At 47.0% G+C, this 17,762-nt stretch overlaps 1 protein-coding gene across 10 annotated transcripts in view; it reads right to left on the bottom strand.

Moving 5' to 3' along the window:
- Positions 1-14,731, bottom strand: part of PCBD2 (pterin-4 alpha-carbinolamine dehydratase 2) — a 55,991-nt gene extending 41,260 nt beyond the window's left edge. For 6 of the 10 annotated variants that reach the window (XR_010587613.2, XR_010587614.2, XR_012414082.1 and 3 more), the window contains exons 1-2: positions 14,639-14,731; positions 9,613-9,744 (exon numbers count right to left, since the gene is read on the bottom strand). Coding sequence is in view for 6 of the 10 variants with exons in the window: in XM_065546755.2 (XP_065402827.1) it covers positions 9,613-9,744; positions 14,639-14,722 (216 nt within the window). In the remaining 4 variants the exon portion in view is untranslated. Of the gene's footprint in view, positions 1-1,413; positions 1,563-4,010; positions 4,035-9,612; positions 9,745-14,638 lie in introns of those variants that run through there. The other 4 variants (XR_010587612.2, XM_065546753.2, XM_073994263.1 and 1 more) reach the window with 3 other exon arrangements.
- Between the last annotated feature and the right edge of the window lie 3,031 nt (positions 14,732-17,762).

The raw sequence follows: 17,762 nt of genomic DNA, 5'->3' as shown, positions 1-17,762 counted from the left end.
TTTCTATAAGAATTATGTGTGCTACCACTGGTTTCTGCTCATGTAAACTCCTAAAGCTCCAGGCTCTATACTTCTCCACCTCTCCTCTGTCACTGTCCCAGTTCACAATCTCATGCTATGTCCACCCCAGTGATGATCTCTCACCTGGAAAGATGTGACAGCCTCCTTACTACTCTCCTTGATTTAACTTCTTTCCCCTCTACTCTATCCTCTGATTGGTCTTTTCAATGCATCAGCTTATTCCTTCCCTGACCATGATCCTCAAAGAGAATTAGGTCTTCCCATTATTCTCTCTCACAGCAGCCCTTTCTGATGCAGAGGCAGTATCTGAGCCACTAACAGTATGGATTGCCTGGAATCCAATCCTGACTCCACACTTACTAGCTGTGAGACCTTGGGCAAGTCGCTTAGTCTAAGTCTCAGTTTCCTCCTCTGTAAAATTTGGAAAATCTATTTCATAGGGTTCTGTGAAGATTAAATGAGTGAATACATGTAAAGTCCTTCCCACAGTGCCATGGCCCATAGTTTAAGTGTTCACTAACCATTTGCTGTTAATATTTTCCTTGCTGGCACTTAGCATAACTTGTAATTATATATTCACTTTTTTCTTTGTTTACATTCTCCCTCCCCCACTACACTGTATACTCTGTGAGGATGGGGACAGTACCGGCTTTGTTAACTGCTATACCTCAGTGTCTGGCACAGTGTCTAGCCTACAGTAAGTGTTCAATAACTCCTTATTGTTAAGTGCATAAAAATCAAGAAAAACTTTCTAGAAATAGGTGGGATGTGAACAGAAGGGGCAGGATAGGGTGAGATGGAGCATGGAAAGGAGAAGAACAGTTTGAATAAAGGGAGAAAAGAACTGAACTGAGGAGCTGGGTGTGGTGGCTCACACCTGTAATCCCAGCTACACAGGAGACTGAGGCAGGGGGACTGCTTGAGCCCACGAGTTCCAGGCTGCAGTGAGATATGATCATGCCACTGTACTCCAACCTGGGTGACAGAACAAGACCCCATCTCTAAAAACAAAACAAAACAAAAACAAAAAAAACACTGAACTGAGATGGAAAGCGTCTTGGTTCCAATTCCAGCATGGCCACTAATTTTTGTGGCCTTGAGCCTTGTTTTCCCCACTTCTTCAGTTAAAGGGATGACTAGGTGACCTCTCATGTACATTACAGTTCTAATCTCTGAGGAAAGAGGCTTCTTGCAAAGTAATTCGAGGTAGGCTTAGGGCTGGGCTGTGGGCAGCTTTGAAAACCTCTGAGAAGATGAAGCATGCCCTATAAAATATAATCGGAAGGCAGCGAGATTATCTGAGCAGAGACCAACTTGCTCATGACAAAGTGGCACGCAGGCCAGTGGGAGCAAGGAGAGCCTAAATGTAACATGTGGCCAGGGAGCTCCTACCAGAACTCTAGAGGGAAGGCAGCTGTATCCAGGCCAGCAGCAGTCCTGTGAAAGGCACTACAGGATGACTGACCAGTTCTTGGTAACACATCACCAGGATAATTGTTCCATTTCAGGTCTAGGTGCTTTAGAGGACGGTGGTGCGGCTCCTGAGAGGAACAAGCCATTTGAAGGACAGTTAGAGAGACAAGAGTTTGCTTTCAGACACCCTAAACTGGTGGGAAAGCTACCCCAGGAGAGTACACCACGGGAACCCCGGCACCGTACTCTGTAGCCCAGCTCACTGAACCCATCTTAGGACCCTCATTTCCTAGCACACTGCAGACAAGGTACGTCCTCTTACTCCCTGTCCTTGACCTATGCCACCTGCTAACGCCTCCCTTAGTGCCTTCCCTTACAACCACATATCGGACTTTCAAGAACCAACTCGAAACCCCCCTTCTGCAGGCAGCAGCCACCCTGGAGTGCACCTCCTGGGGCTCATTAGCACAGCACTTCACATTTTAGTACCTGACTAACATGGTGAGATGAAAAAATCAGTCACCTTGTGCAATTCAGATGTGCCACCTCCCCAACAAAACTAGGAGATCTTCTGGGCAGAAATGAAACCAAGTCCTTCTGTTGCATCTTCCTCCTTCCGCACCTTGGATCCAGAGCGGCACTTGCCCCTCAGTGGATGCAAGCCCAACAGCTCCGCTGGGTTCACTAATCCTGACAGAACCACACCATGTGACTCCTGGCCCAGCCAGCCTGGGGCTGCTCCACACACCTGGTGCATGTCCACAGACAGGGCTGCGATGGCAAGGACAGAGCACTTGAAGTCAGTTTGATGTATGATATAGCAAAAAGCCTCAGCAGCTGGGCTCACGCCTGTAATCCCAGCACTTTGGGAGGCCAAGGCAGGCGGATCACTTGAGCTCAGGAGTTCAAGTCCAGCCTGGCCAACATGGTGAAATGCCATCTCTACTAAAAATAAAAAAAATTAGCCAGGCTTGGTGGCGGGTGCCTGTAATCCCAGCTACTTGAGAGGCTGAGGCGGGAGAATCGCTTGAACCTGGGAGGTGGAGGTTACAGTGAGCCAAGATCACACCATTGCACTCCAGCCTAAGTGACAGAGTGAGACTCCATCTCAAAAAAAAAAAAAAAAGCTTGCATCCTGCCCTGTTGGCAGAGAGCACGCGAGCAAACAGAGTCAACAGCAGCATTTGCTGTTTTGATAGGATTGATTTTAATGATACAATTAAATGACCTTTGATTGCTCAACAGTGATACCTGGGCTACTCCCAAACAAGTACAGCTTTGTTTGTTTCAGCTGGCGAATATTCCCTTCCTCTGGGAAGTATGGTAAAACCCATTTAAGGGAGAAAACTAATCCAGCAAGTAGTCCTTGGAAAACAAGATCTCGCCTAAAACAACAAAAACAAAAAAACAACCTTTCTATGTCACAGTAGGATCTAAAAATGTTGCTGTGGGAACCAGAGATGTGAGTCTGGCATCTGGTGACTGTGACATGACCCAGTATGACCACAAGTAATTCCATGATCTCAATCTGGTTTAGTGTCCTTCTGCGAAATTCAGTAAATGAGTCAGAATGCTCCACTCCAACCGAGATCAAAAGCGCAATATAATAGTAATTCTCTGCAACACAGGGGAGAGAATATTACTGCTTTGTTTTGTTTAAAAGGATGTAAGAGAAAGAGCACAACACAGAGAGCTCAAAGCCAGGAAGAAGAACCTCAGCCACCTGTCCACACTGCTGGACCAAATCCCTCCTGAGGGCAGAATGCAACTGGCCGCTACCCAGCCACAGGAATGTGACTGCAGCACTGTTTCTGCTAAGAACATAGTGGCTGTTCAGCTGCTACAGCTGCTCCATCAGGCACCCAATATTTGTATTCTGACACATCTAAATGCAAGTTCTGTGTCACGGCCCTAACGCACCACAACCATTGACAAAACTCCTGCTGTGCAAACCCAAAAGCTGTTGAAAATGGCAGTACTGAAGCAGTGGGCAGGCATACCAAAGAAAAACAGAAACAGAACAGAAAAGAGCAAGACCAAAATACTTTCAAGTTATTATTTAAGGTCTCCTTTCAATTATTTTCTGCAATTATTGAGCCAGCAGTCTATTGTTATTAATTCATAGTCAACCTATTTAAGCGGTACCAGCAATGCAGGCAAATGCCTCAGTAATTTCCTAAGTTTTGAGTGTGATTTTCTTGTCAGCTAAATTTAAAGCAACCCATTTGTGACCACTTTATACCAAGTTAATCTCATCTAAAGTGCTTCACAAACCCTAACAGCTACACTAAGGTTTTATACTAATGAAAGCAATTTACATAAATGAAATTTATGTCACTGCATTTCATGACAAATTTTTTATTTTATAATAATTATGGTATTTATATGATAACATCTGTTGATATTCACAGTCTAAACCTGGCACAGATTTAAACCCACAACATTTTCCATGCATCATGTACATTATCTGTGAAAAGCAATAAAAAAAGGCAATGAATGCATTAATCATACCAATATCATCTGCAAAGCATAAATCTGAAATACCTTTCACGTCAGCTCAAACTGCTTTTTTATTTTTTACACACCTGATTTTACTCCATCTGTAAAAGGGCAAGACAAAGACTGTTGAGGAAATCATACTTCTTGGCTGCTTGACTTTTTCAAAATACTCAGGCTAAGTTCTGTAAACAGAAGATTTACTACACGACTAAGAGAAAATGATGCAGTTAAAAGTCCATTTTTATTAAAGGATGCTGTAAGGACCATGGTGTTTTCACAGTGCAGTGTGGTGTCATATTTGCATTGTTGACACCTGTTTTACATTCCTCATCTATCTATTGCACGCGTTTTTACAAATACACACCAGGTCTAGACCTATTGTACAACACAAGCAGCAGCAACAAAGCTCCAAATGATAACATTTCAGGCTCTTATTCCCCTACCCTGGTGGATGCCAACATTGACATTCTAGCCACCTCCTGGGAGCATCAACATGGTCCTGCTCAGGAAGAACTCCAAAGGGAACACCAACATGAACACTACACAGATATTTTTACTAGCGTCTCACATTTTAGGTAAAGTTTGCTAAAATATGAGTGTCTCTATTCTATTCCAATGAAAATTATGAACACTTTCTCAGGTTTCTAGTCTGCTGTGGTTACAAAGCCAATCATGGGCACATGTTAAATGCAAGCTAGTGTGTGTGATAGCCATACGAGTTTTCACTTTACCTGGTGCCAGACACACAAACATTAGATTATACTTTAAAATCAAAACGACATTTTATTTTATTTTTTGAGATGGAGTACTCAGTCGCCCAGGATGGAGTGCAGTGCCGTGATCTCTGCTCACAGCAACCTCCGCCTCCCAGGCTCAAGCCATTCTCCTGCCTCAGCCTCCCAAGTAGCTGGGATTACAGGCACCTTCCACCACACCCAGCTAATTTTTGTATTTTTAGTAGACAAGGGGTTTTGCCATTTTGGCCAGGCTGGTCTTGAACTCCTGACCTCAGGTGACTCACCTGCCTCGGCCTCCCAAAGTGCTGGGATTATAGGTGTGAGCCACTGTGCCCAGCACAAAATGACATTTTCTAATCCATATGACGCCCAGGCCACAGGCATCCTCTTTGGGAGTGCTTCCCTACCCTCCACAGGTAGAATATCCTCTTTCAAGAGTGCACAGATGCATTACTCACTCATAACTTTGATGTGCACAACAAAGAACAATCAAACCCAAACTAATTCATTCACAATGAGAGCTATCGAGACCTCCACCAATATCCTGTGGAGGATTGTTATGACTTTCATCAGCAGTTGTCTTTCTTCTGGTATCATCAAGCCTTTGACTTCACTAAGTGTTTCAAAATGTTCAACATAAGCCTATTATCAAATGCCTCAATAAAACATTTTTATAAAGTAAGGCAGCAACAGTAACTTTGAACTGCTCTATGCGGGAATCTCTGTGGGCACAGGAAAAGAAACACTTTACAAACCCCAAAGTCACATATGGTGCTACTGCTGCTAGGATGTGCCGAGTACCACCAACCCAGCCTGTGCGCCCAAAGCACTCCTCCTCCCTCCCGCTGAAGCTCCAGAAAGCTTCAGTGGCAGCAGCACAGCAACCAAAAGGTGAGGGTGTCGAACAAGATACAGAACCAATAAAGCTTGGACCTTGCCCTGAATATCAACCAGCTCATCTGATTCCATCCAATACGACTGAATGCCCTGCTGGGCAGGCCCACCAAAGAAAGCAGAGACAGGGCCCAGGAGCGCCTCTGCAGAGAACCACAGCTGATTCTCATAAAGCTTGGTCCCTTCCTCCTGAATCACCATCGGAAACTCCTCATGTCCTACACACAAAATTTATCATTCACCCAGGTGCCCAGTCACTGCCACTTACCTAGTCCTGATCCTGAGCTTATTTCCAGGCTGAACAAGGGTGGCCCCAGGTATTCAGGAGTGAAAGAACAGGGACAGCCTTCTGCAGGGCAGAAAGGGGTGTTGCTGCCTGGCCTGGCTGGGCTCCCGCCCTGGAGGGCTCCACCTGCTGGCACCTGTAGTAGTTATTTCCTAGGTTCCAAAGCCTCACCTTCTGCACCTACTTTTAAGCTTAAAATTTCCTCAGATTTTGTAAGCTTCCAGTTCATCTCATACATGTCAATGCATAACAAAATCTGTCTTTATGGGACACTTACACCCACATTTCTACCTTACATTTTGTTCTTTCAACACAGACATCCTGCAGTTACCAAACACCTAAGTTTATATGTCACTTGCAGACCTCTCCCACCTTCTGTCTACCGGAACAACCAAAAAAGCAAAGTTCCTTTACAAATGCCAACCCCACCCTGTCTGGGTCCAAGCACTCCTAGTGTGGAAACTCCCTGCCTCGAGTCCCACCACTGTCATGCTCTTGTCTGCTTACGGAGTCACTGTCTGTCACCAACATACTGCCCATTCACCCATGATGCACTGTGGAGCCCGTGTACCACCATCGAGGGTAGAAACAGGAGGCTAACAGCAACTGATGCCTATGGCTACTTCATCCACCTATGCTAGCAGAAGCATATATTCTTCAGGGTACTCATCACTAGCTGAAATTATATTTCCTATTCATCTGTTTATTGTCTATCTTCCCAGTGGGATGGGAACTGTATGAGCTTAAGAGTAGTACCTAGCACACAGAAAATGCTTAATAAATCTTTGTTGAATTAATAAATATTTTATGATAAAATTAAAATTTTTTTTTTAAATGTAATCACGTGTATAACTGGCATGCTCTGGCATACTTGGCAAACAAACATCCATGGAGAAAGACCAGAAGGGAACAAAGAAAAATGAAAGTAGTTGCGATTGGAAATTTTTTTTATTTACGCCATCCTATTTTAATGTTATGCTGTTGTTACAATAAAAAACAATAGCTTTTCTGTCCTAGATGAAAGATGAATGATGACCTGTCAGTGCCAGAGGGTCACTACTCACTAGTTGTGAGCAAGAGAAAAGCAGCTCCTGATACCTGGGCGCTGGCCTGGTACTATCAACCAGTCCTTGGTCCTCTCCTTTCGAACATCAACACCAACATCAGACAAGGCCACTCTGTGACCATGATGGATGAAGGCAAAAACAAGACCACTCTGCAATATCCGAACACAGACAAAACATGAACACTGTCCAAGCCACAAAATACCAAACATCCTCCTCTCCCAGCTAACAAGTGACTATTGCTTCTTCTTCAATTTCAGCTTTGGCACCACTTTAATCTACTCTCCCTATAGATATAATTTATTAAAACACTAAATGACAGAATTACCCATTTCCTGACAGCATCTAATCCAGGGCAAAGTCCCCAAATCACTACACAAGCCCAAACCCTATACTGGCTCACCCCATGGTGCCCTTCGGTGTGCATTCTCCCTCACTGCAATAAGCAATAAGCTCAACTTGTTTGACTGTAGCTGTGTTCCTAGTTGTGTTTCGCTGGAGGGCACTCACAACTGTCAGGACACCGGTACCACTACAGGCCATGGTACACGCAGAAGTCATAGGAGCCTGGCTGGAAAACTGACCCCTGGATATAATCTCAGTGTTGGTTCTCTGAATACATTCCCTGACATCAGCTGATTTTCTGGTCATTTGCCTCTTTTTCCTAAAAGTTGGGTGAATGGGAAAAAAAAGTCTACTTAATTAAATGCCCCAGTGAATAATGTTACAATCAATCCAGTATGCTTCCCTACCATTGCTGAAAGTCACCCTGAGCGCAAGGTCAGAATGGTGCTGGAGGACTGAATCATGGGCAGGGCTTGAGGCAACACCACTCAAGTACTTTAAGCCACATGTTCAAGCCCAATAAATTAGGCCAGGTTTAAAGAAGTCAAGCTGTACACATGTAAGAATTTTAATAAGCTTGGAAAATGCTACCTAGAGCTTATGCACAAGCTTACTGTACCAATGGGATTCCCTGCCACCAGCCACAGCGTGCTAAGCTCCTGACAAGAGCTGTCGAGCACGTGGGGCAGCAGGGACAGGGAGTCTGCTTGGTCCAGGTTTCCTTAGGAGTTGGAGACTCACAGCAGAGGCTGGCAGCCAGATGGATAGAGAACAGAATCGGGCATGCAGCTCAGTGGAGCCAACGGCATTTACTAGCAAAACATGCCGAAGGTTTCTTTGGTGTGAATCTGGTCCTCACACACCCTTCGAGAAACTAGCAAACACTGTAATCAATGTCTGCATTTATCAAATGCCTGTTTGTACCCAGAACTGTGTTAGGTACAATACAGAGTTATTTAAGCAAACATGGTCTCTGACTTCTAGATGCCGACACCCAATATAAATAAAAACAATTAATCTGTCCAAAGGATTACCAAGCTAACTGAACAAACAAAATAGTCAAAAGCGTTTACCTTATATAAATGCAGTGGTGTGTTAACTGAAGGTTAAGTCACGGGAGATGACTCTCTAAACAGGGTGGGTCCCTAATGGAACAGTTACCTTGTGAAAGCTGACTTTCCAAGAGGGAGGGCAGGTTTTAAGAAAAGGTTCAGGATCTGGCTACTGGGCTGGAGGAAAATAAGCCAATCAGGGAAAAGGGTGCAGCCTGGGAGATGACTGAGAGATAGAAATTTAACTGCAGGAAGAAAGAAAAATTACCAACGGCCCAGAAAAAGTAGGGGAAAATAAGTCAAGCAGGTACATCTTCCTCAACCAGTTTTATTCATGCCCCTTTCGGATAAGTATAAAAAGTTTAGCTGGGTGCGGTGGCTCATGCCTATAATCCCAGCACTTTGGGAGGCTGAGGCGGGCGGATCACGAGATCAGCAGATCGAGACCATCCTGGCTAACACAGTAAAATCCTGTTTCTACTAAAAATACAATAAATTAGCCGGGTGTGGTGGTGGGCACCTATAGTCCCAGCTACTCAGGAGGCTGAGGCAGGAGAATGGCATGAACCCAGGAGGTGGAGCTTGCAGTGAGCCGAGATCGCGCCACTGCACTCCAGCCTGTACGACAGAGCGAGACTCCATCTCAAAAAAAAAGAAAAAAAAGAAAAAAAAAAAGCTTAGGCTGGGCACAGTGGCTCACACCTGTATTCCCAGCACATTGGGAGGCCAAGGCAGGAGGATCGCTTGAAGCCAGGAATTTGAGACCAGTCTGGGCAACAGAGCCAGACCCTGTGTCTCCAAGCAATACAAAAATTAGCTGGGCATGGCACATGCCTGTAGTCCCAGCTACTTGGGAGGCTGAGGTGGGAGGATCACCTGAGCCCAGGAGGTCGAGGCAGCAATAAGCCACAATTATACCACTGCACTCCAGCCTGGGCAACAGAGCAAGACCCTGTCTCAAAAAATAATAGTCAATAATAAAAAGCTGACGCTCTCTTTTAATGTTATTTGAAATTTCAAAAGAAACTACATATCCTAACCAACACCAAATCAAAGCAATAGTGGTTTCAGAATTTGTATTCCAAATAACACAAACCACCCTCTTCCCCCAGACCTAAACATCACCCAGCTGGGTGGTAGCAAGTGTCAACAAGGATGTCACTCTATCACTGAATTCTTAAAGAAGGGAAGAGTTGAATCCTGGATTTGCATGGGACCAGACAACTGGCAGAATCAGAAAGAGTTACAGCCTACGGTGACCAAAATAGACCACAGCCCTAGCAAGAATTTGTAACAATTACCTGATTAAAACTGTGGAAGGAGAATTCTTTGTAGATGGCATCTCTCTCACTTAATTCCGACCATCCTGCTGCTTTAAGGTCAAGTATAGCGTGGTTCCTCTCCTCTGCAGTCAACCTGTGAGTACCTGACGACTATGAAGAGAACACATTTCATATCTGAAAATGTAGACGTTTACTCAAACTCAAACTTATGGCTCCTTACCTTAAGCAGAGAAGTAGAAAAGTCTGAAAGGCAACAAATTCTAACCGTCTTTCATTCCTTTGTTCTCACAAGAGAGACCAAAGCAAGGCTAGCTCTGTGCAAAATAAGCTGCCTCCATGGTATGTAACCTCTGGCCCACTTACTGCTGCCTCAACCTTCACAATTCAGCTTCTCTTGTTGGTTGGCTTGTTGGTTGGTCAGTTGGTTGGTTGTTTTGAGACAGGGTCTCGCTCTATCGCCCAGGCTGGAGCATAGTGGTGCAATCACGGCTCACTGCAACCTCCGCCTCCTGGACTCAAGTGATCCTCCCACTTCAACCTCCCCAGTAGCTGGGACTACAGGTGCACACCACCACACCCAACTAATTTTTTGTATTTTTGGTAGAGACGGTTTTTCACCATGTTGCTCAGGCTGACCTTGAATTCCTGAGCTCAAGCGATCCACCAGCCTGGACCTCCCAAAGTGCTGGAATTACAGGCATAAGTGACCGTGCCCAGCCCTTCTGTGGCTTATTACAGATACAACAAAGATCGACTATTACCACTGGCCATCTTGGACACTGCAGAATTCCAGGACTTGTGGCAAGTCTATTGGCAGGACCAGAATTAGAATTCAAGGCTCCAAACTCCTGGTCTATTGCTCTTCGGACGGCCCTACATCACCTCAGTAGTCTTCACTACTCTGTTGTATCTGTAATAAGCCAGAGAAGCTGAACTGTGATGTCTGAGGCAGCAGTAAGGGGGCCAGAGGGAACATACCATAGAGGCAGTTTATTTTGTACAGAGCTAGCCTTGTTTTGGTCTTTTGAGAACAAAGAAATGAAAGATAGTTTTAAAATTTGGAATTACCGGCCAGGCACGGTGGCTCAAGCCTGTAATCCCAGCACTTTTGGAGGCTGAGACAGGCGGATCATGAGGTCAGGAGATCGAGACCATCCTGGCTAACACGGTGAAACTCCGTCTCTACTAAAAAATACAAAAAACTAGCCAGGCGACGTGGCAGGCGCCTGTAGTCCCAGCTACTCGGGAGGCTGAGGCAGGAGAATGGCGTAAACCCGGGAGGCGGAGCTTGCAGTGAGCTGAGATCTGGCCACTGCACTCCAGCCTGGGCGGCAGAGCGAGACTCCGTCTCAAAAAAAAAAAAAAAAAGATTTGGAATTACCATCTCCTGTCACATCTAATGAAAACCAATCCCTGGATGGGGAAAAACAAATGCACAATTACATACGATTTTATCTAACTTCTGGGGGTCCACAGATCCTCTGGACTACAGGTAAAAAGCCCTGGCCTCAGTGGGGTGACTTTATGAAGCCCTTTTCTCAGAGCACCAGTCAGACAAACTCTCTCCATAGTTTGGCCAGAGTACTGCCCAGTCCAAAGCACTTGTGTGCACTGTCTGGCCTGTTTCTACTCACCATGGGGATGACATTCACAAAGCCAGGTTCTGTTGCTTAACAGGCCCACACTTCCCATGCTATTGGATTTTTAACTAAATAACTTCAAACATCAGGGTCAGAGAGAAGAGATGGACACTGGACTAGAAGTCAGGAAAGCAGGGTTCTCACTCCAGGCAATACTTCCTGTCTTAACTACTTGCAGAGTTACTGTAGGCTCAGGTGAGAGAGATGCTGTCACCCAGAAAGATGAACATTAGTGAAGGCTCCTCATCAAAGGGCAACTGTGGGCTAAGCTGCATTCCCTGGATTCTCTGCCATTAAGCTGCAACTCACTCCCACTTCAGAAATCCTAAAATCTTTTATCACTAATATTAATTAAGAGATCAAAAAGATTTTACCTTTAGACAACTTATTCTATGAAGATGAAGAAAAAAATACTAATGAATCAGTTTTCTAGTTTTTCTTCTTTGCTAGGTCGGCTATTCTTCCCCACAACTAACAAAAGGGTGAGAGTACTTTTTTTTTTTTTTTTTGACACCAAGTCTTGCTCTGTCGCCCAGGCTGGAGTGCCGTGGTGTGATCTCAGCTCACTGCAACCTCTGCCTCCCAGGTTCAAGCAATTCTTCTGCCTCAGCCACCTGAGTAGCTGTGATTACAGGTGTATGCCACCACACCCAGCTAATTTTTTGTATTTTTAGTAGAGACAGGGTTTCACATGTTGGCTAGGCTGGTTTCAAACTCCTGACCTCAAGGGATACGCCCACGTCAGCCTCCCAAAGTGCTGGGATTACAGGCGTGAGCCACGGTGCCCAGCAGAGAATACTTTTTAATTAAACAAAAATATGCAAAAGCTTGTTATTAAAAACCACTTACTAGATTAGTTGGGCATGGAGGCACACGCCTGTAATCCCAGCCATCCAGCCTGGGCAACAGAGTGAGATTCCATCTCAAAAAAAAAAAAAAAAAAAAACCTTTACTAGGGCCGGGCACAGTGGCTCACATCTGTAATCCTGGCACTTTGGGAGGCTGAGGTGGGAGGATCATTTTAGGCCAGGAGTTGAAGACTAGCCTGGGCAACACAATGAGACCTCGTCTCTACAAAAAAATTTTTTTTTAATTGCTGGGGTGGTGGACCATGTCCATAGTCCCAGCTACTTGGGAGGCTTAGGTGGGAGGATCACTTAAGACCAGGTGACTGAGGCTGCAGTGAGCTATGATCACCACTGCATTCCAGCCAGGGCAACAGAGTAAGACCCTGTCTTTTAAAAAAAGGAAAAAAAAAAGAAAGAAAGAAAAGTAAGTAATAAACAAACACCATTTACTATTAAGAATCAAAAGATTCATTCATCAGTTTCTCAGTGACAGTTCTGAAAAACTTACACGTACATCTATCATAAGAAATCTACAATTCTTGGCCAGGCGTGGTGGCTCATGCCTGTAATCCCAGCACTTTGGGAGGCTGAGGCGAGCAGATCACAAGGTCAGGAGTTCGAGGCCAGCCTGGCCAAGATGGTGAAACCCCATCTCTACTAAAAATACAAAAATTAGCCAGGCATGGTGGCGCGCACCTATAGCTCCAGCTACTCTGGAGGCTGAGGCATGAGAATCACTTGAACCCAGGAGGCGGAGGTTGCAGTGCACCAAGATTGCACCACTGCACTCCAGTCTGGGCGACAGAGCGAGACTCCGTCTCAAAAAAAAGATAGAAAGAAATCTAAAATTCTTATTAAACACTTATTTTGTCAACTCGGAGGATTTTGGAAAAGAAACAGAATTACGTGTGTCCACATTGAGCAGCTGCAAAGAAAACCATTAAACATGTAGTGGGGGCAGGCACCTGGAGTCTGTGGAACACACTCTGAGCTGTTTTCTCTGAGTGCTGGACCATCCACATCCCCACTAAGCTCAATGGTATGCACTTTATGCCCACAACAGACACCTGCCCAGCAGCAGGGACCACGCCCAGGACTGGGAAATGGAGCCACTTCATCTACATAACATCAAAGGCCCCCAAGAGGGCACATTCGCAACGGAACTCTTCGTGGTGGGCTTAATTTTTCAGGGGGTGGGGAGTAGGCTAGGATTTGAAGAGAGTAAACTAGATCTAAGGCCTTTGTTACTTTTAGCTATGGGATGCTAAACTTCGCTTTTCTGAATTCCGGGATCCTTCTGTCTGTAGTGGGAATTTTATAATATCTACCTGCCAAGATTTTTTGAAAGGCTTAGATTACAGATCTTGAATGTGAGGGTACCTAGCATTGAGCCTGGCACGTGGCAGCGCTCAAATCATGTCTGTTGATTCATTCCTTCCCAGAACACCCTAATCTTACTGGATCACTAGCACCTGGGGCAGAGTATGCCTGAAGACACGCCTAGGTGACAGTAGGCACTCAACTTGTGTTCTCCCCTTCGGGGCCAAGAAGAGGCGAAGTGCTTGTCTTCCTCCGTCTTCGAGCTATTTTAAATTTCTTCTATTAAAGAATTTCAGGCCAGACGCAGTGGCTCGCGCCTGTAATCCCAGCACTTTGGGAGGCCGAGGCAGGTGGATCACCTTAGGTCAGGAGTTCCAGACCAGCCTGGCCAACATGGTGAAAACCCCTCTCTACTAAAAATATAAAAAATTACCTGGGCATAGTGGCACGCGCCTGTAATCTCAGCTACTCGGGAGGCTGAGGGGGGAGAATCGCTTGAACCCAGGAGACGGAGGTTGCAGTGAGCCGAAATCGCGCCACTGCACTCCAGGCTTGGCGATACAGCGAGACTCCGTCTCGAAAAAAACAAAACAAAACAAAACATTTCAAACTGAAATGGGCGGTTAAAATGCAACTTAAAATGAGATGGTGAGTTTAACGCATCACTTTTCCACTAGGTGGTGCTGCATGTTAAAACTTTATTAATTTCTACAGCAGGAAAACTGACGGCCCCTTGGAAGAGGAAAGAAAAGCCAGCATGTCACCAAAAAAAGACAATTTATTAATAACTCCTCCAAAATCTCTGTGGGCTCCCCTTGGAGTGAAGCGCGAACAGGGAGTCGCCATAGGGAGCCGGGCCCGCAGCGCCGTCCGTCCTCAGCACAGCGAGCGGCGGCGGCGGGCACCGAATTGTTCTGCAACTATTTTTCACATCTGCCTTTTGTAGTTGAACAAAATTCGTTCCCATTTGTTTCCGGTTGGCAAGTTCGTAGGCTTCGGCGGAGGTGTAAAGCCAAGGGGCAAGTGGCGGAGGCTGCGGACACTCCAGTCTCAGAGCGGCGCGCCGAGCAGGTGCTCAGTCCCAGGACGCGGTGACCCGACGCCCGAGCTCCAAGGGCAGGTCCACGCCCGGGCCGCCCCAGTCCCGCTGGCCCCTCAGCCGAAGCCGCCGGGCCTCGCGCCGCCCCCCTGACCCCGGACCCCTGAATCCCGGTCCCGCGGGCGCTAGACACTCACCACAGCCGCGAGCCGTAGGCTCTGGCCTTGCAGCGCCGCCAACAAGCGCCGAGTCGCCCCCCGCGCCCAGAGCGCCGCCGCCATTGGCCGTCTGCCGAGGGCTGCCCTGCGCGCTGCCTGTCGGCAGCCCACGGCAGCCCCTGACCCGGCCCCGCCCACCTACCACCGCCCCGGTAGTCTCCCTGCGGAGCTGGCCTGGAGCAGGGGCTGTGTGTGGGCAGCGCCCGGCCTTCCCGCGGGCACAGGCGCAGCCCGGACCCCGAAGGCCCCCAGGATCTTCAGTGGTCGCCAGCGCTCTTGGCCGCCCCACAGCCGCAGGCCCAGCAGCCGCGCGCGGTCCCCGCCCCGTGCGGGCCCGTCGCGTCTGTGCCCCGGACGCAAGCCCGCCTGCGCGCGCTGGCCTTGCCCTCCGGTCCTCGCTGCGCTGGGAGGAATTTTGCCCCGCCTAGGGCGCCGGCCTCCTCCGCTTCGCTGGCGCGGGCGCTGGCACCGGCACCGAGCTGGGGCTCCCCGCTGGGCGGCGCTGCAGCGCAGTCCATGCGGGTGGGAGGATGTCGCAGGCCAGGGCGGGGCAGTTCAGCGGCGGATGCTCGGGGCCACGCCCTCTGTCGTTCATTCAGTACTCCCTGGGGCAGTGAACCACGGCAGATCCCGTCGTGGGCTCCTAAGTCTTGCAGCCGTGGGTTCGAACGTAGGCTCTGTTCAGTCATAGCGCAGCTGCCAAGTCCTTGAGCCAGCTGGCTCGTCTGGGTTTGCCTGGACCAAAAAGTGTGGAAACCTGGCCTGTAATGCCCTGTGTACCCTCAGGTTCAGCACACAGTAGGAGCTCTGCAAACAGCTGTGAACAGATTTAGGTGAATCTTTTCTTGTATCATTTTTGGGGAGGTATTCTTTTATTTATTTATTTTTGTCTTTTTTGAGATGTAATTGACATAGTATTAAGAATATTCACTTGTATCTCTCTCTTTTTTTTTTTTTTTTTTTTTTTGAGGCGGAGTCTCGTTCTGTCGCCCAGGCGCGATCTCGGCTCACTGCAACCTCTGCCTCCCGGGTTCACGCCATTCTCCTGCCTCAGCCTCCCGAGTAGCTGGGACTACAGGCACCCGCCACCATGCCCGGCTAATTTCGTTTTTGTATTTTTAGTAGAGACGGGGTCTCACCGTGTTAGCCAGGATGGCCTCCATCTGCTGACTTCGAGATCCGTCCGCCTCGGCCTTCCAAAGTGCTGGGATTACAGGCGTGAGCTATCGCGCTCGGCCTCTTTTTTTTTTTTTTTTTTAACTTAATAGTTTAAGCAGGCTGGGCATGGTGGCTTGCACCTGTAATCACAGCACTTTGGGAGGACAAGGAAGGAGGATCACTTGAGGCCAGGTGTTCGAGATCTGCCTGGGCAACATGGCAAAACCGCGTCGCTATTAGAAATACAAAAATTAGCCACGCGTGGTGCCACGCGCCTGTAGTCCCAGCTACCCAGGAGGCTGAGATGGGAGGATGGCTTGAGCCCAGGAGGCTGCAGTGAGCCAAAATCACGCTACTGCATTCCATGGACAGCAAAATACCCTATCCCTCACCCCCCTCAAAAAAAAAATACCAAAAAAAAAGTTTATGCAAATTAATAAGCAATTTTGCAGAGGAGTCCCTTAGCAAAGATATAGCAAAAAAAAAAAAAAAAAATTTAAGAACAAGAGTCCATTTAACTTCAACTTAGCAGTTGTTAGCGGTCCATCCATATGGACCTAGAAAAAATAAAGCATTTTGCCTCAAAGTAGCCCAAAATTCCTGGGCTTCTGTTCTTCCCATTTGCCCGCTTGACAAAATGTAACCATTTCGCCGGGCGCTGTGGCTCACACCTGTAATCCCAGCACTTTGGATGAGGTGGGTGGATCAATTGAGGCCAGGAGTTCAAGACCAACCTGGCCAAAATGGTGAAACCCCGTCTCTACTAAAAATACAAAAACAGCCGGGCATGGTGGTGCGTGCCTGTAATCCCAGCTACTGAGAAAACTGAGGTAGGAGAATCGCTTGAACCCGGGAGGCGGAGGTTGCAGTGAGCTGAGATTGCAGCACTGCACTCCAGCCTGGCTACAGAGCAAGACTGTTAAAAAAAAAAAAAAAAAAAAAAAAAAAAAGATGTAACCATTTCAAATGCAAAACTCGGAATCACACTGGGGGCCCTGATCAAATGTCACTGGTCCTAAATAATTAAAAGTTGTATTTCCAACGTTTACATTGAGTGTTTATGATCATGAAAACTACTACTCAGATTTGCTCATTAAAGAAAGAACTGAAAAATGAACCGGTGGATGTGAGTTAACAAGTGAACCTTCATAATTTTCAGTAAATTTCCTTTCATCGTTTTCCTTCCTTAATACCACTGTATGAAACTGTGGCATCTCGGATATAGTCACTGGCCAGGCAGAATGGCTCATGCCTGTAATTCCAACACTTTGAGAGGCTGAGGCGGGCAGATCACTCTAGCCCAGAAGTTTGAGACTAGGCTGGGCAACATGGTGAAACCCCGTCGCTACAAAAAAATATAAAAATTACTCGCGCATGGTGGCACATGCCTGTAGTCCCAGCTACTGAGGAAACTGAGGCAGGAGAATCTCTTGAACCTGGGAGGCAGAGGTTGCAAGATCGGGCCACTGCACTCCAGCCTGGGAGACAAGAGCGAAACTTCATTTCAAAAAAATAAAATAAATTTGATCATTCAGATCTAGTCAAAAAAGCAAACAGCAGATGCTAGGGCCCAGGGAAATGATGATGTCCACTGATAGGGACTGTGAATTGTCTGCCCACACATGTAGCTCCCCAATTAATAGGATTTAAGTCCCTTAGCAAAGATTTACTGGCCACATCCTCTGTGGTGGGCACCATGCTTAGCTTGGGCTGTTTAGCTGGTCTTTGGTTACTTCTTTCCCCCTTTCACTTTCCCTCAACACTACTGGTGTTGTTTTTTCTGATTTTGGGGGGTTTTTTTGAGAAATTATCTTGCTCTGTCACCCAGGCTGCAGTGCAGTGACACCATCACGGCTCACTGAAGCAGTCCTCCCACCACAGCCTCCCAAAGTGCTAGGATTCCAGGCATGAGCCCCCGCACCTGGCAGCACCAGTGTTTCGAGGC

This window comes from Macaca fascicularis, chromosome 6 (genome assembly GCF_037993035.2).
Source record: "Macaca fascicularis isolate 582-1 chromosome 6, T2T-MFA8v1.1".
Classification (NCBI taxonomy): domain Eukaryota; kingdom Metazoa; phylum Chordata; class Mammalia; order Primates; family Cercopithecidae; genus Macaca; species Macaca fascicularis.
The sequence above is the reverse complement of the archived record's forward strand: the minus strand, read 5'-3'. Positions and strand labels throughout refer to the sequence as shown.